The sequence below is a fragment of the Aotus nancymaae genome, unplaced genomic scaffold (assembly GCF_030222135.1).
Source record: "Aotus nancymaae isolate 86718 unplaced genomic scaffold, 86718_ANA_hifiasm-v0.15.2.pri h1tg000069l, whole genome shotgun sequence".
Taxonomy (NCBI): Eukaryota; Metazoa; Chordata; class Mammalia; order Primates; family Aotidae; genus Aotus; species Aotus nancymaae.
The window spans coordinates 1,578,012-1,595,837 of NW_026988484.1; the positions used below are offsets into that span (position 1 = coordinate 1,578,012).

A 17,826-nucleotide genomic window follows, 5' to 3' on the forward strand; every position below is an offset into this window, starting at 1 on the left:
AGATTATTAAAAAAGTTATGTGAATGTGGTATCTCTAAATATACTATTTACCCTTCTTCATCTCAAGAAGAAAGTACTAAACAAACTCCATAACGTAATACTTCCTCACACCACTTAGAATGGTGCACTATTTAAAACATGAATTGTTTATTTCTGGAAATTTAATATTTTAATACTTAATATTAAAATTTTAACATTACTATTTTCAGACTGAAGTTGAAATTTAATACTTATAATTTTCACACTGAAGTTGAATGCAGGTAACTGAAACTGCAAATAACAGAACAGCTGATAAGGGAAGGCTACTATACTTGAGTTTTGAGATGGCTTAGGGTGAGCAGACAGGGTGGAGTCTCCAGATAGCCTGAGTGGAGTTGGTCACGAGACAAATCAAGTGATTACAGGATTTCAACTTTAAGCCCCAGCTCGGCCTCCAGGGAGGGAAGCAGAGGTTTGGAGATTAGGTTATATAAAATCTTGAACAATGAGTTCAGGAAGCTTCAAGGTTGTGAACACTTGGAAATGCTGGGAGAGTGACATAAGAGAGCATGGAAGTATCCTGCCTTACCCCCCTCCCAGTACCTTGCCATATGCATCTCTTCCATTTGGCTGTCCCAGAGTTACATGTATTATCATAAACTGGTAAACATAAGTATTTTCCTGAGTTCTGTAAGTGGTTCTAGCAAATTATTGAATAAGGTCATGGCAGCCCCCAGATTGGCTTGCAGTTGGCATATGTAGTGAAGACAGTTGTGTATGACTGAGCCTTTAAACCTGTTGGTTTAGATGCAACTCCAGGTATTGTTAGAATAGGATTGAATTGTAGGACACCTAGTTGGTATCAGAATCAGAGAATTGTGTTGGAAAAGACACTACATATTTATTGTCAAAGAATCACAGAAGCCTCTGATGATTTGATAACATATCCCATTCACATAAAGACTTGTAATCTTTCTTGTTGAATATTCTGTGTGAGCTTGGGAACAGTGTGTATTCTGTTCTTGTTGGAAAAAATAAAGATGTTGATTATGTCCAGTTGATTGATGATGTTGAATTCAGCTATGTTTATTGGTTTGGACATTGTTGACTATTCTGTGTGATCTTGGTGACAGTGTATGTTCTGTTCTTTTTGGAAAAAATAATCTAAAGATGTTGGTTTTGTCCACTTGATTGATGGTGTTGTTGAATTCAGCTATGTTTATTGGTCTGGACATGGATGCTGTTGTTGAATTCAGCTATGTTTATTGGTCTGGATGTTGGCTTGCAATGGGCATATGAAGCAAGGACAGTTGTGTATGACTGAGCCTTTAAAACCTGTTGGTTTAGAAGCAACTCCAGGTAGTTAGTATTAGAATAGGATTGAATTGCAGGACACCTAGTTGGTATCAGAATCAGAGAATGGTGCTGGAAAAGACACTACATATTTATTGTCAAAGAATCACTGAAGCCTCTAAGAATTTGATAACATATCACATTCACATAAAGACCTAAATGGCAAGTAAGAAACACCAAAATTTTCAAAACTGTTTACAGAAGTCTCAATGCTGTGGTCAGTACTAGCCCGGTCTTAGCATTGGACAGGTACGAATGAGTTTGATGCCTACAATAGCACTACAAGGTAGCCACCACGACGTGTTCCCATTTTACAGATGGAGGCAACCTCAGAGAGGTCAGATCTTTGTCCAGTGTCACACAGTTGGCAAGAGCAACTTACCCTTTGTAAATGCCACCTTGAACACCTTTATTTCATAGCCTCCCTCTTCCTGCAGATTCCTGTGGCAACAGAAGAGTTTGTGAAACCATCACAGGTAAGTAGAAGTCCCAGGTCTTCACTGGCCCTGTTCCCTAAAGCCATGGTTCTGGCCCACAGATACAGGTGACACTGATATCCTGAGACTCTTTTTCCTTGGTTTTGGGTCCCTTGGGTCACCTCAGACCCAGGATGATTAATCAGGGTCAGAAGTTCTACAGAGATGTTCCCATGTCTGCATCCAATAGAACGAAGTGATGAAAGGTTCCTGGGCATAGGAGCCAGTATGTCCAAATGCTTAGAGATGAGAATCATATGGGCATATATAGGAATTGCAAGGCTCTGTGCACTGTGGCCAAAACTTTGGCAGTTTGAGCTGTGACAGCAGAACTAACATGAGTTTCTTTTTCCTTCTTCAGAATCTCACAGATACATGGTTTGTCCTTTTTGTACATCTTAGCAAACTCAGAGTACAATTTCTATTTTTCTTGTTAAATCAAGGACTCTCACCTTTTCACTTAAAGGAAGTGCTTTACAGGTTGTCTTTTACACATCTGAATTGCTGGCAGTATTGCTCTTGTGCTTTGGGGATATTACTAAGTAAAATCAGGGTTACTTAACACAAGCACTGTGGTAATGAGGCAGTTGATACGGTAACCAAGATGGCCACTTAGTGACTAACAGGCAGGTACTGTATTCAGCGTGGACCTACTGGACAAAGGGACGATTCATATCTTGGGCGTAACACCGTGGGACAGTGTAGGATTTTATCACACTACTCAGAAAAGCACGTAATTTATAACTTATGAGTTATTTATTTCTGGAATTATGCGTGTAATATTTTCAGACCACAGTTGACCACTGGTAACTGAAACTGTGGAAAACAAAATCATGGATGAGAGCGGGGACGACTGTATAGATATTCAGTGCTATAAATTGTATTCTAAGCACCGCTTCCACTGCATCTCACACATTGTAAGTTGTGTTTTCATTGTCATTTAGTTCAAAATAGTTTTAAATTTATCTTGAGTATTTCTTGTTTGCTCCATGTGTTGTCTTGTTTAATCTCCCAAGTATTTTGGGATTTCCCAGCTATCTTTCTGTGACTATTTTCTAGTTTAATTCTGTTATGATCACAGAGCAAACATTGTATTATTTCTGTTAAATTTATTAGGATGTGTTTTATGAATGTGTATTATAAATGGGGGAGTAGGTGCCCTTCGTGGGTCTCTAGGATCATTCCAACACTGCCATGGAAATTAAACTGAGAGGCATATGGAATTAAAGGATTTATTATATTCGTAGATTCTCATAGAGGGTGGCACAGCAAGCCATGCATGAAGCCATATGGGAGGAGCTCTTAAGCAGCAGACTCAATCAAGCAGGCAGGGAGCCAAGAGGGAGCACAAGGACCTGTGGGCAGGTGCTTTTCCTAGTGTGTTTGAATATCATTCAGTCACAGTCAAGGGAGAAAAAGAAGGGGAGGTTGTGACAGGGACCAGGCTTAGCACACTAGGTACCTGGTCACCAGGGTGGGTTGCTCATAATGTGTTGGGGATGTTGAAGCATCAGGAAAATAGAAAGTTTTAAATATTTATAAAACAGGCCCAGAGTGTGGTCTGTCTTGTTGAATATTCCGTGTGAGTTTGAGAATAGTGTGTATTCTGTTCTTGTTGGACAAAATAATCTAAAGATGTTATGTCCAGTTGGTTGATGGTGTTGTTGAATTCAGCTGTGTTTATTGGTTTTCTGCCTACTGGATCTGTCAGTAACAGAAGAGCGTGGAATACTTCAATTATGATGGTGGATTGATCTGTTTCTCCTTAAAGATCTATCAGTTTTTGCCTCATATAGTTTGATGCTCTGTGGTCAGGCATGTGTGTGTTAAGGATTCTTACATCTTTTTGGAAACTGACCCCTTTATCATTATGTAATCTTCTTTATCTCTGGTAACTTTTCTTGCTGTAAAGTTTGCTCTAAAATTAATAAGGCGTCTCGTTTTTTTTTTTTATTACCATATTACCATGGTATGTTTTTCTCCATCTGTTACAATTTGAATATGCTCTTCAAATCTCATGTTGAAATCTGATACCCAGTATTGAGGGGCCTGGTAAGAGGTGTTTGGGTCATAAGGGCAGTTTCTTCATGAACAGCTGGATGCTGTCATCAGAGTAATGAGTGATTTCCTCCTCTGTTAGTTCCTATGCGCTCTGATTGTTTAAAAGGGCCTGGCGCTTCCCCTGCTCTGTCATGCTTATGCCACGTTTTGCCAACCCCCACTTCATGTTCTGACATGAGTGGAAGCTTCCTGAAGTCCTCATCAGAAGCAGATATTAGTACCATGCTTCTGAGCTTGCAGAGCTGTGAAGCAAATACACATTTTTTCTTTATAAATTATTCAGCTTCAGTTATTCCTTTATAGCAACACAGAACAGACTAAGGCACCATCCATTTACTTCTGACCGATATGTGTCTTTATATTTAAGGTGATTTATTTTTAGACAACATATAGTTAGGCCTTGTTTATTGATCCACTGTGACCATCTGTTTTAATATTGGTACACTTAGACTGTTGACATTCAAAGTGATTGTTGATGTAGTTGTTGATGTGGGTGGAGTAGCTTGCACCGTATTTGTTACTGTTAACTATTTGTTGCCCTTACTGTTTTGTTTTGTCTTTTGGGTTTTGTTTTTGATACAGGGTCTGGCTTTGGTGTCCAGGCTGGAGTGCAGTGGCGCAATCTCAGCTCTCTACAACCTCCTCCTTTAGGACTCAAGGGATCTGCCCAGCTTAGCCTCCCCAGGTAGCTGGGACTACAGGCATGAGCCACCACACCCAGCTAATTTTTGTATTTTTTTGTAGCGATCAGGGTTTCGCCACGTTGGCCAGGCTGGTCTCGAACTCCTGGCCTCAAGTGATCTGCCTGCCTTAGCCTCCCAAAGTGTTGGGATTACAGGTGTGTACCACCATGCCCGGCTGCAATATACTTTTGCAACTAGTCTAAGTCCATATTATTCAAATAGCACTATAACATTTCACAGGTACTTTGAGTGTTTTATAACAAGATAGATAATCTTAATTCCACTCTCCCGTCCCTTGTTTTTGTTTGTTTTGTTTTTGAGACAGGCTCTCCTCCTGTCACCCAGGCTGGAGTGCAGTGGCATGAACACAGCTCATGGCAGCCTCAATCTCCTGGGATCAAGCGATCCTCCTGCCTGGGTCTCACCAGTAGCTGGGACCACAGGCATGTGCTACCATACCCAGCTAATTTTATAGAGAAAGGGCCTCACTTTGTTACCCAGGCTGGTCTTGAACTCCTCCCCTCAAATAATCCTTGTGCCTTGGCCTCACCAATGTGTTGGGATTTCAAGGGTGAGCCAGCGTGCCTATCCCTCTTGTCCCTTATATTGTTGCCATCATTTATTTATGCATGAGTGTGCATGCACGCACGTGCGCGCGCACACACACAATTGAATACATTGTTGCTATCATTTATGCATGAGTGTGCCTGCACGCACGTGCGCACACACACAATTGAATACATTGTTGCTATCATTTATTTATGCATGAGTGTGCATGCACGCACGTGCGCACACACACACAATTGAATACATTGTTGCTATCCTTTTTTTTTAACAAATTCATCTGTTAGACTTACTAAGAATAAGAACAATTTTTATTTTACCTTCACTTTTTTTTTTAATTTGTAGTACTCTTCCTTTCTTTACGCAGGTCCAAGTTTCTGGCCTTTGTTTCATTTCCCTCTCTCTGAAGAATTTTTTTTAACATTTCTTTCAGGGCAGGTCTACTGGCTACAGGTTTTAAATTTGTGTTTGTCTGAGAAAGTCTTTACTTCTCCTTTACTTCGGGAGGATCATTTCACAGAGCACACCCTTCTGGGTTGGTAAGGGTTTTTCTCAACACTTTGTACTTCACTGTTTTCTTGTTTTGCATGGTTTCTGAGGAAGAGTAGGATGTAATTCTTTTCTTTGTTCTTCTATAAGTAAAGTGGTTTTCTAGCTTTTATCAGAATTTTTTTTTAATCCTTAATATTCTGTAGTTTGACTATATGTCTAGGAGTAGGTTTTGGGGGTGGATTTGTCCTACTTGGTGATCTCTGAGCTTCCTGGATCTGTCAGGTTTGGTGACTGAAATGAATTTGGGGAAATTCTAAGTGTAATTCTTTTCTTTTTTTTTTTTTAAATATGGAACGCTTCACGAATTTGCGTGTCATCCTTGCGCAGGGGCCATGCTAATCTTCTCTGTATCGTTCCAATTTTAGTATATGTGCTGCCAAAATGAGCACCTAAGTGTAATTCTTGTGTTTATTTTTATTTTTTTCCTTCTTGTAGTCCCAGTATATGTATGTTGCATGTTTTGTAGTTGTCCCATAGTCATTTGATATTCTTTTGTGTATATATTTTTTAAGTCTTTGTGCACTTCACTTGCCAATTTTGGAGGTCTAGTGATGTAGCCTCATTCTTATAGATTCTTTTCTCAGCCTTGCCCAAGCTACTAAGCCCATCAGAGGCTCTCTTCATTTCTTTTACATTATGTTTGAAGCCGAGCATTTCTCATTGGTTCTTTCTGAGGATTTCCAGCTCTGCTTATTCGCATGCCATCTGCTTTGTCCATTAGAGTGTCATGTTTGTAGTTGTTTTAAATTGCTGGTTGCATAATTTCGTTTCTGTGCCACGTATTGTTCTGATACTTGCTCCCTTTCCTCCAATTGTGTTCTTTTACCTTTGGTGTGCCTTGTGATGTTTTCTTTTCTCCCCCCACCTTTTTTTTTTTTTTTGAGATGGAGTTTTGCTCTTGTCACCCAGGCTACAGTGCAGTGGCGCGATGTTGGACTGCAATCTCCACCTCTCAAATTCAAGCAATTCTCCAGCCTCAACCTCCCAAGTAGCTGGGATTACAGGCATCCACCACCACACCCAGCTAATTTTTGCATTTTTAGTAGAGACGAGGTCTCACCACGTTGGCCAGGCTGGTCTCGAACTCCTGACCTCAGGTGATCCACCTGCCTCGGCCTCCCAAAGTGCTTCTGATGTTTTCTTGATAGCTAGACATGATGACCTCAGAAAAAGGAATTGCTGTAAATAGGCCTTTAATAATGTGGTGGTGAGGTGTGCCAGTGGGCAGGGGAAGCATTTTAAGTCCTGCAGGTAGGTCTCAGTGTTTTAGTGAGCCTGTTCTCTTAATGAAATTCACGTGTCTCTAAATTTTGTTTTGTTTTGCTTTTTCTCTCCCATTATGTGGAAGAGGATTACTAGAATGGGCTGTAGTTGGTTATTTCCCTAGTCTATCCCTGGATAAGACTCAGCTCTGATAATACCTCTGCAGGTTAAGCTCTGGTTAACTGTTGTCTCCTGAGGACAGGCTTTGTTTAGAGGAACATATTGCTATGGCATGTTTTATAAAATGATTCATTTTCTCCTCTGCTGGAAGCACAAGGGGATTTTTTTCGCCAGTATTTACCATGAGAACTTGTTTAAGACTCTGGAGGTAAATATTGCAAGATTGTGCGGGCTATCACCGAGTGCCTCTTGAATTTTCAGCTCACAGAATTGTCCAGCAATTTATGCATTATAGATTGGGTTTCCCTAACCTGGCGAGGGTTTGCATGATGATTTCCTTTCATGAGTTTCTGCTCCTGTAAGCCTTGATTCTCCTGTTTTCCCTTGTTTTTCTCTCCAATCTTGTGGGCAGTGGTGTGTCCTGATCTTTCCTGTGGATCCTAGAAGAGCTGTCCATTTTCCGTCTGTTTAACTCTTTACTTGCTATTGTGATGGAGTGGCCACTTGCAAGCTCCTTACATGCAGAATAGGAAACCAAAGTCCAGGAGTTAGGCCTTCACAATATGGACTCTCCTGTTGGGAACCCTTAGTGGTGATGTCAGGTGCAGAGCAAGAGACAGACATGGAATTCAGGGAAGGGATCCAAGTGAAAGCTATCCGTCAGCCAGTGGCTGGCATGTGGACCATTGCAGATTTAAGAGGAGCACTCTTTAGGTCATAGTGGCAGTGCCTACAGCGAGGAAGGATGTAAAGAGTACTCTGTAATGACTGGGTCTCGCTTGGTCACCTAGGTAGAGTGGGAACCATCGCTAAGACAAATGAAGAAGAGTAGTAACCATGGGGGTGTGGGGGTAGGATGAAAAGGGTGTCTAGCTGTTGGCACAGTCTTTAAATGGGCAATGGTTAAGAGATTCATTCAGAGGCAAAGCAGTACTGGAGGTCAAATGACACCAAGGTCAGGCCTGGTGCTTTTTCTCCCTCTGCTGGCTCAGACTTTTGTTGGTAACTCTTGCTGGGGCCTGAGTATTTCAGACAGGGTGACAGATTAGGTTAAAGGCAAATGAGATTGACTGGGAGAGTCATTCAGCATGTAGTGGGGCCAGGCTTTGACTAAGTATATAGGTGGAGAGAGGAAAGATGTGACGTTTGGGGACAGCACAGGCAACACAGACAGAAGTGGGCTTCGGCAACTGAACTCACACGAGTTCTGAGTGACTGAAATTGGAACAAAGAGCCAGGCCAGATGGAGAAGACTTCGTAACAGTCCTGAGACTGCCTCTGAATTGGGTCTAACAAAGATGTGTGGTGGTGCTGGATCCTTGTTGCATTTAGCAAGTGCTGCCTGGGTCCCTTGAGCAGAGTGGCATGTGGAGAAGCCAGTGAAGTACTGTGTCATGGATGCTGAGGGCAGTGGAGTTTAGGGTGTAGCAGTCATGGTCTGGAGATGTGAGCGAGCTTTGTTCCTGTGAGTGGTATTCAAATGGGGAGGGAGTATGGGTGTACTCAGGATCCTTGTACTGACACTTTAAGCCAACAGAGTAAGCACAGGTTTCAGTATATCTGGGTCTCCAGGGAGATGAACTAGCAGGAACATGAGTGAGATTCCATTATGTCAGACCGAGAGCCCAGTGGGAGATACCATAAGGACCTGGTATCTCCTCTGAGTTGGAGAACTAGGGAGGAGGGAGATTTACTGGGGTTCCTGGGGATTGAGTCTGCTCATGATCTCACCTGCCCCCATCATGCAGGGCCATGTGACCTTTGAGGATATTGCTGTGTACTTCTCCCAGGAGGAGTGGGGCCTCCTTGATGAAGCTCAGAGGTGCCTGTATCATGACGTGATGCTGGAGAACTTTTCGCTTATGACCTCAGTGGGTAAGATCTCTTAAAACCACACCATTGACCTCTGTTGGACTCTGCTCTGCCCCTTTTTCCAGGAGTTTCCTTGTCTTTTCCAGAGTTGGACATGGGCCCTGCTTCTTTGCTTGGATTCTTGACCTGTGGATGACATAGGTGCTGTGGTTGCCGGGCCTGGGCTTTGTGCAGCCGCAACATCTGTCCTGAAGCCTTTTAGTTAAGAGTTTGGGTTCAGACTCTTGTAACCTGCCCAACCAATACCACTTGGTTTTGCCATTCCTTGGTAAGGTAACTGTTCAGTTCCGTGGCGGACCTGTGTTACAGGTTCTCCCCCTGCCTTTAGTAGACTTGTCTCTGGACCTGCCTGTCTCAGGAATTATAGATACTTACATGGTTGCTATTTGTAGGGATTTCTAGACTATGACAGCAAGACACTCTCCCAATGGTGCACTCTGGGCCAGTGTTGTTGACTCACCTCCCTATTTTTCTCTTGAGACTTCTACCTTCCAGGACCCAGATAGTCTCCTGACTTAAGCCAGGGACAGGAGAGAAGCCTGTGTTTCTCAAAGGGTAGTGAAGTCTTCAACCACAGCAAGGGGGGTTAACAAGGTTTGGGACCTGTGAGTAGGAGCAGTGGGAGGGCATGATTTCAGGGCTGAACTCAAATCATACCAGGCAAATGTCCTGTGTTCCCTATTTTAGTGCCAGGGTTCATGGGCATACCTCATTTTTCTCTCTTCTCTGCCTACTTGACATTTTGCCTACTTGGCATTTCTACTGTGATTGTCCCCTACCTCTGTTCTCCACATCTCTCCTGTTCCTATTTTATAATGTTCTCCAACATTAGCCTATACTTAATAAATTTAATATTATGAGCTGTGCATATGCAGATGTTCGTCAGCTCATGATGGGGTTATATCCTGATAAACCCATTGTAAGTTGAGAATATTGTAAGTCAGAAATGCGTTTAATACACACAACTTACTAGCCATCCTAGCTTAGCAGTACAGTAGAGTATCAGTTGTTTAGCCTTGTGACTGCATGGCTTACTGGGAGCTGTAGCTTGCTACCACTGCGTCACAAGAGTAGACACACTGTGTATCACTAGCCTGGGAGAAGTTCAAAATTCAAAGTATGGTTTCTACTGAATGCATATCACTTTTATACCATCATAAAGTGGAAAAATCATAAGTTCAACCATTGTAAATCAGAGACTGTCTATTTCAGTTCTCAAACATCAGCTATTGAGTTGTGATTGCACTTTCCTGGGGTGACACATTCTATGCAGGTCTCCCCTGTCTCCATGAGACAATGTCCTGTTGAAAACCATTGACAGAGAAGTGAGTTGTAGATGCCCCCTGCCTCTCTTTCCACCACAGCACCCTATTGTTTGTTCTCTCTGGTTATGGTCTTCCTCCGCATGGTAACCTTAAGAGGCCTAGTACTGCAAGTATTGTCTTCCTTGACCTGACTCCAGCTCCCTTGCTGAAAACAAACACATGGGCTGAGTGCAATGGCTCATGCCTATAGTCCTAGCACTTGGGGAAGCTGAGGTGGGAGCATCACTTTAGCCCAGGAATTTGAGACTAGCCTGGACAACATAGTGAGACCCTCATCGCCACAAAAAATTCTAAAAAAAAAAAAATTAGTTGGGCATGGTGGTGTGCGCCTGTAGTCTGAGCTATTCAGGTGGCTGAGATGGGAGTGTCACTGGAGCTTGGAAGGTCAAGGCTGCAGTGAGCTATGATTGCAACTGCATTCCAGCCTGGGTGACAGAGCAAGACCCTCTCTCTTAAAAAAAAAAAAAAAAAAAAAAAAAAAAAAAAGGACTCATCCCTCCCTGTGTTCCACAGGTATTTGTAATGGGGCTCTTCCCTTCCACCAAAGTCTGCATACACTTCACTTGCATTTTTATGCTTTTAGGTTGTTTGCATGGAATAGGGGCTGAGGAGGCCCCTTCTGAGCAGATTGTTTCTGTAGAAGGAGTGTCACAGGCCAGGACTCCAAAGCCAAGTTCTTCCATCCCAAATGCTCATTCCTGTGAGATGTGTATCCTGGTCATGAAAGACATTTTGTACCTCACTGAGCACCAGGGAACACTTCCCTGGCAGAAACCTTATACTTCTGCAGCCAGTGGGAAATGGTTTTCTTTTGGTTCTAACCTGCAACAGCACCGAAACCAGCACAGTGGAGAGAAACACATCAGAAAGGAGCAGAGCAGTGCCTTGCTTCTGAATAGCTGCAAAATTCCTCTGCCAGACAATCTTTTCCCATGCAAAGATGTTGAGAAGGATTTCCCAACCATCCTGGGCCTTCTCCAGCACCAGACCACCCACAGCAGAGAAGAGTATGCACATAGAAGCAGGGAGACCTTTCAACAAAGACATTACCAATGGAGCAAATGTGAGCAAGTTTTCACTGAGAAGGTTCATGTTACTGATCATCAGAGAGTCCACACTGGAGAAAAAGCTTATAAACACAGGGAATACGGGAAATCCTTGAACTCTAAACACTCATTTGTTGAACACCAGAGAACCCATAATGCAGAAAAGCCTTACGTGTGCAATATATGTGGGAAATCATTCCTCCATAAACAAACACTCGTTGGGCACCAGCAGAGAATTCACACTAGAGAAAGGTCTTATGTATGCATCGAATGTGGGAAATCCTTGAGCTCCAAATACTCACTTGTGGAACACCAGAGAACCCATAATGGAGAAAAGCCTTATGTGTGCAGTGTATGTGGGAAATCATTCCGCCACAAACAAACATTTGTTGGGCACCAGCAGAGGATCCACACCGGAGAGAGGCCTTATGTATGTATTGAATGTGGGAAATCTTTTATTCATTCCTATGACCGCATTCGACACCAGAGAGTTCACACTGGGGAAAGGGCTTATCAATGCAGTGAATGTGGGAAATCTTTCATATACAAACAGTCACTTCTTGATCACCAGAGAATCCACACGGGAGAAAGGCCTTATGAGTGCAAAGAATGTGGAAAAGCCTTCATTCACAAAAAAAGACTTCTTGAGCACCAGAGAATTCATACTGGAGAAAAGCCTTATGTGTGCATCATATGCGGGAAATCGTTTATCCGCTCATCTGACTACATGCGACACCAGAGAATTCACACTGGAGAAAGGGCTTATGAATGCAGTGAATGTGGGAAAGCCTTCATTTCCAAACAAACACTTCTTAAGCACCACAAAATCCACACTAGAGAAAGGCCTTATGAATGTAGTGAATGTGGAAAAGGCTTCTACCTTGAGGTTAAACTTCTTCAGCACCAAAGAATCCATATTAGAGAACAACTTTATGAGTGCTATGAATGTGGAAAAGTCTTCAGCCATCAAAAAAGACTTCTTGAGCACCAGAAAGTTCACACTGGAGAAAAGCCCTGTGAGTGCAGTGAATGTGGGAAATGCTTTAGACATCGCACCAGCCTCATTCAACACCAGAAAGTTCATAGTGGAGAGAGGCCTTATAACTGCACTGCATGTGAGAAGGCCTTTATCTATAAAAACAAACTTGTTGAGCATCAGCGAATCCACACTGGAGAAAAGCCATATGAGTGTGGTAAATGTGGGAAAGCCTTCAACAAAAGATACTCCCTTGTCAGGCACCAGAAAGTTCATACAAGAGAAGAGCCCTAGCAGTGTTGGGACGTGCCATTATCTTACTCACCATAACACACCAGAGAGCCGATTTTTCAAGGGATCCAACAGATAGAAATTGAACCTCATACATCTGCATATCAATACTTGAAAGATTCACTACAAGGTCCAAGTACTTGGGAAGCTTTCTGGAGATTACTTGTACTTTCTAATCTACCCAGTGTTACAACAGACATTACTACCATGTGGCATATCCTCATAGTTTTCATCAGTCACTCACATGTGCCCAAGGAATGCAGACATTTTTGCTCATCCAATTCTGAAGGGAATAATGAATAATAAAAGCTTATTGAGGGTCCTCTTCCATCTTGCTGAACTGATCAAGGCATAGACAAAACCCAGCTTTGACCAAGAAGAGTGATCTGGATTTTTGTAGCCCATGGAGGTTTACACCTTCTTCATTGGTTTTTTTTTTTTTTTAATGTGATGGCCATGGTAGGTAGGATATTCCCTCCTACACATTACTGAGGAGGGAAATGGACTATCTCACCTGTGCTGATGTATGTGTTCTGCCAGTATGAAGGGTGAACAGCTCCAATTTTCTGTGCTCCCAAGGACATAGTATGAGATCAGAAAATAGTTCTTAATCCTGTTTGTCTTAATTTTTATTGGTTTCAAAGGTCTCCGAGGAAAGACCACAGAGCTTTGTGGTCCTAATCATGGTGTTGATGCCAAATTTATTTTTAGGTCCAGAGGTCTCCCTGAGAAGAGGCATTTGTGACAAACTCAAGTGCTGGGATCTGCATGAATTGTTTATTTGCAGTGATGCTCCATATGTCCTAGCATTGTTCATGGCATCTTATTTCCCAGATCCTTCATTGTAGCCATGAGCACTGAAGGACAGAATTGGTAGGCAGGTCACTGGTTCTAAGACCTACCGGGGCCAGGTGAGAACAATAATTGGCCCAGACAGGTAGGTGTGATAGAGAGTGGAAAAGATTGTAGCCAAGAAGAGTAAACATGTTCCATCCAAAAGTACATCCAGAAATATCTGTGTTAATATGGCTTCGTGGTTTGGTGGTGTATAGAGATTCTCAGGACCTCAGATCTTTGTTTCACCTTTGGCAACAGTCATCGTCAGAATAAGTCATGTAAAGGTTTTGTGGACTCCTATAACTTCTGTACTGTTTTTGAGATGATTGCTGCACAAGCGGGAAAGCAGGATTTGAATGAACGTAGACCTTGCCTTCCAGATATGTGGTTTTTGTGATTCAACCAGATCTGTTGTGCCAGTTAGGAATTATCTTCATTCCTTCCCATTTGTTGCTGCTGCTGAGAAGGCTGTCCTTCCTAACTTGTGAGGCGATGAATCCTTAATAATAAGTAAATCTTGTGTTACCGTATAGTCTGGTTTTCCAAAAGGAGAAGTAGATGCATATTTTTGTGTGGAACAATTTATCTTACAACATTGAAGTACAGTTTTCATACACAAAACCTATCTTTTTAAGAATTCTGTTTGTAAAAAAAAAAATAGTAAACAGACTTAAAACTAGAAACTAAAAAAAAAATTCTGTTTGTGTGGCTTATTGGCTAATAATGGGTTTTGATATTAATGTAATCTCAGTAAGTGTCTTGTCTTAGAAATATGTGTGTATATATTCTATTTTATGCCTTTTCATTCACCTTATTTCGGTCTTCCAAATAAAATGTTCTCAATATTGGTGAAGTCTAATTTGTCTGTGTGTTCTTTTACTGATTGTTATTTCGGTGCTATTTAAAAATGCATTCCTTGGCCAGGTGTGGTGGCTCATACCTGCAGTCCCAGCACTTTGGGAGGCTGAAGTGGGTGGGATCACCTGAGGTCAGGAGTTTGAGACCAGCCTGGCCAACATGGCAAAAGCTTGTCTCTACTAAAAATACAAAAATTAGCCAGGCGTGGTGATGGGCACATGTAATCCCAGCTACTCAGGAGGCTCAGGTGGGAGAATTGTTTGAACCAAGGAGGCGGAGGTTGCAGTGAGTCGAGATCGTTCCAGCCTGAGCAAAAAGAGTGAGACTCTGTCTCAAAAAAACAAAAGTATTCCTAATTTAAAAACACAATATTTTTTTATGTTCCCTTCTGAAACTTTTACAGTTTAGGTGTTTTGTTTGTGTCTATGATCATATTTACTTAATTTTTCTGTTATTTTTAAAATATGGAGGATGCCCATTTGCTGCAGCAACATTGATTTAAGATTATTCTTCAATGAGCTGATTTTGTACCTTTATTCAATATCAGCTAATCATTTGTGTATATTTCCTTCTGTACTTTCTACTCTGTTAAATTTATGTGTTTGTATTTTTGCCAGTACTTTGAAGTGTTTAGTGATGTGTTTTTATAAAGTCTTGAAATCATGGCCATGTACTACTACAACCTCTTTTTCAAAGTTGTTTTGACCGTTCTTCTTCCTATGCATTTTAATACCAATTATAAATCCACTTGTCAATTTATACAGAAAGTAATTAAAAAACTAGGATTTTTATTGGCATTGCACTTTACCTATGGATCTAAAGAAGGACATTGAGTGTTCTAATTCCTAAAGATGACATATCTAGCCTCTGATTTAGGCCTTATTAAATTTTTAAAATTTAATTTATTTATTATACTTTAAATTCTGGGGTATATGTGCAGAACGTGCATGTTTGTTACATAGGTATGCGTGTGCCATGATTGTTTGCTGCATCCGTCACCCTGTCATCTACATTAGGTATTTCTCCTAATGCTATCTCTCCCCAATCACCCCACCCACTTCTATCCCTCCCCTAGCCCCCCACCCCTCAACAGGCACCGATGTGTGATGTTCCCCTTCCTGTGTCCATGTGTTCTCATTGTTTAACTCCCACATGAGTGAGAACATGTGGTGTTTGGTTTTCTGTTCTTGTGTCAGTTTGCTGAGAATAATGGTTTCCAGCTTCACCCATGTCCCTGCAAAGGACATGAACTCGTCCTTTTTGATGGCTGCATAGTACTCCCTGGTGTATATGTGCCACATTTTTTTTTTAATCCAGTCTATCATTGATGGACATTCTAGTTGGTTCCAAATCTTTGCTATTGTGAACAGTGCCGCAATAAACATGCGTGTGCATGTGTCTTTATAATACAACAATTTATAATCCTTTGGATATATACCCAGTAATGGGATTGTTGGGTCAAATGGTATTTCTATTTCTAGATCCTTGAGGAATCGCCACACTTTCTTCCACAATGCTCGAACTAATTTATACTCCCACTAACTGTAAAAGTTTCTCCATGTCCTTTCCAGTATGTGTTGTCTCCTGATTTTTTAATGATCGCCATTCTAACTGGAGTGAGATGGTATCTCAATGTGGTTTTGATTTGCATTTCTCTAATGACCAGTGATGGTGAGTTTTTTTCCCATATGTTTGTTGGCTGCATAAATGTCTTCTTTTGAAAAATGTCTTTATATCCTTTGACCACTTTTTGATGGGGTTGTTTTATTCTTATATTAGCCCTTTGTCAGATAGGTAGATTGCAAACATTTTTTCCCATTCTGTTGGTTGCCGTTTCACTCTAATGATAATTTCTTTTGCTTTACAGAAGATCTTAAGTTAGATTCCATTTGTCTATTTTGGCTTTTGTTGCCATTGCTTTTGATGTTTTAGTCATGAAGTCCTTGCCCATGCATATGTACTGAATGGTATTGCCTATGTCTTCTAGGGTTTTTACAGTGTTAGGTCTTATGTTTAAATCTTTAATCCAACTGGTGTTAATTTTTGTATAAAGTATAAGGAAGGGGTCCAGTTTCAGCTTTCTGCATATGGCTAGCCAGTTTTCCCAACACCATTTCTTAAATAGGGAATCCTTTCCCCATTGCTTGTTTTTGTCAAGTTTGTCAAAGATGGTTGTAGATTTGTAGCATTGTATCTGAGGCCTCTGTTCTATTCTACTGGTCTGTATCTCTGTTTGGTACCAGTACTAAGCTGTTTTCATTACTGTAGCCTTGTAGTATAGTTTGAAGTCAGGTAGTGTGATGCCTCCAGCTTTTTTTTTTCTTTTTTTTGCTTAGGATTGCCTTGGCTATGCGGGCTCTTTGTGGTTCCACATGAAGTTTAAGGTGGTTATTTCCAATTCTGTGAGGAAAGTCAATGGTAGCTTGATGGGGATAGCAGTGAATCTATAAATTACTTTGGGCAGTATGGCCATTTTCACGATATTCATTCTACCTAACCATGAGCATGGAATGTTTTTCCATCTATTTTTATCCTCTATATTTCCTTGAGCAGTGGTTTGTAGTTCTCCTTGAAGAGGTCTTTCACATCCCTTGTTAGTTGTATTCTTAGGTATTTTATTATCTTTTGTAGCAATTGTGAATGGGAGTTCACTCATGATTTGGCTCTCTGTTTGTCTGTTATTGGTGTATAGGAATGCTTGTGATATTTGCACATTGATTTTGTATCCTGAGACTTTGCTGAAATTGCTTATCAGCTTAAGGAGATTTTGGGCTGAGACAGTGCGGTCTTCTAAATATACAATCCTGTCATCTGCAAATAGTGACAATTTGACTTCCTCTTTTCCTAATTGAATACCCTTTATTTCTTTTTCATATCTGACTGCCCTGGCCAGAACTTCCAATACAATGTTGAATAGGAGTGGTAAGAGAGGGCATCATTGTCTGCTGCCAGTTTTCAAAGGGAATGCTTCCAGTTTTTGCCCATTCAGTGTGATATTAGCTGTGGGTTTGTCATAAATAGCTCTTATTATTTTGAGATACGTTACATTGATACCTAGTTTATTGAGAGTTTTTAGCATAAAGGGCTGTTGAGTTTTGTGGAAGGCCTTCATCTGTTGATATAATCATGTGGTTTTTCTTTGGTTCTGCTTATGTAATGGATTACATTTATAGATTTGTATATGTTGAACCAGCCTTGCATCCCAGGGATGAAGCTGACTTGATCATGATGGTTAAGCTTTTTGATGTGCTGCTGGATTCGGTTTTGCCAGTATTTGCGGATTTTCACATCAATGTTCATCGTGGACATTGGTCTGAAATTTTCTTCTTTAGTTGTGTCTCTACCGGGTTTTGGTATCAGGATGATGTTGGTCTCATAAAATGAGTTAGGGAGGATTCCCTCTTTTTGTATTGTTTGAAATAGTTTCAGAAGGAATGGAACCAGCTCCTCTTTGTACGTCTGGTAGAATTTGGCTGTGAACCTATGTGATCCTGGACTTTTTTTGGTTGGTAGGCTATTAATTGCTGCTTCAACTTCAGACCTTGTTACTGGTCTATTCAGGGATTCAGC

The 17,826-nt window shown here is 41.3% G+C and overlaps 1 protein-coding gene and 1 non-coding gene across 4 annotated transcripts; one reads left to right on the forward strand and one right to left on the reverse strand.

Annotated features, from left to right (window-relative positions):
- ZNF549 (zinc finger protein 549) lies at positions 1-14,251 on the forward strand. 3 transcript variants are annotated; one of them, XM_012473123.3, is made up of 3 exons: positions 1-1,808; positions 8,800-8,926; positions 10,832-14,251. In XM_012473123.3, the coding sequence occupies exons 1-3, from the start codon at positions 1,650-1,652 to the stop codon at positions 12,562-12,564; spliced, it is 2,019 nt and encodes a 672-aa protein (XP_012328546.2). In that variant the 5' UTR covers positions 1-1,649; the 3' UTR covers positions 12,565-14,251. The 3 variants fall into 3 exon arrangements, with proteins under 3 accessions (XP_012328546.2, XP_064223456.1, XP_064223457.1); XM_064367386.1 differs by lacking the exon at positions 1-1,808 and adding an exon at positions 1,845-5,123 and having other exon boundaries at positions 5,550-8,926; XM_064367387.1 differs by lacking the exon at positions 1-1,808 and adding an exon at positions 1,850-5,655 and having other exon boundaries at positions 8,800-14,251.
- LOC135270938 (U6 spliceosomal RNA) lies at positions 5,951-6,057 on the reverse strand. The gene has a single exon (XR_010339091.1). It is a non-coding gene; the product is annotated as a U6 spliceosomal RNA (small nuclear RNA).
- Positions 14,252-17,826: the final 3,575 nt, after the last annotated feature.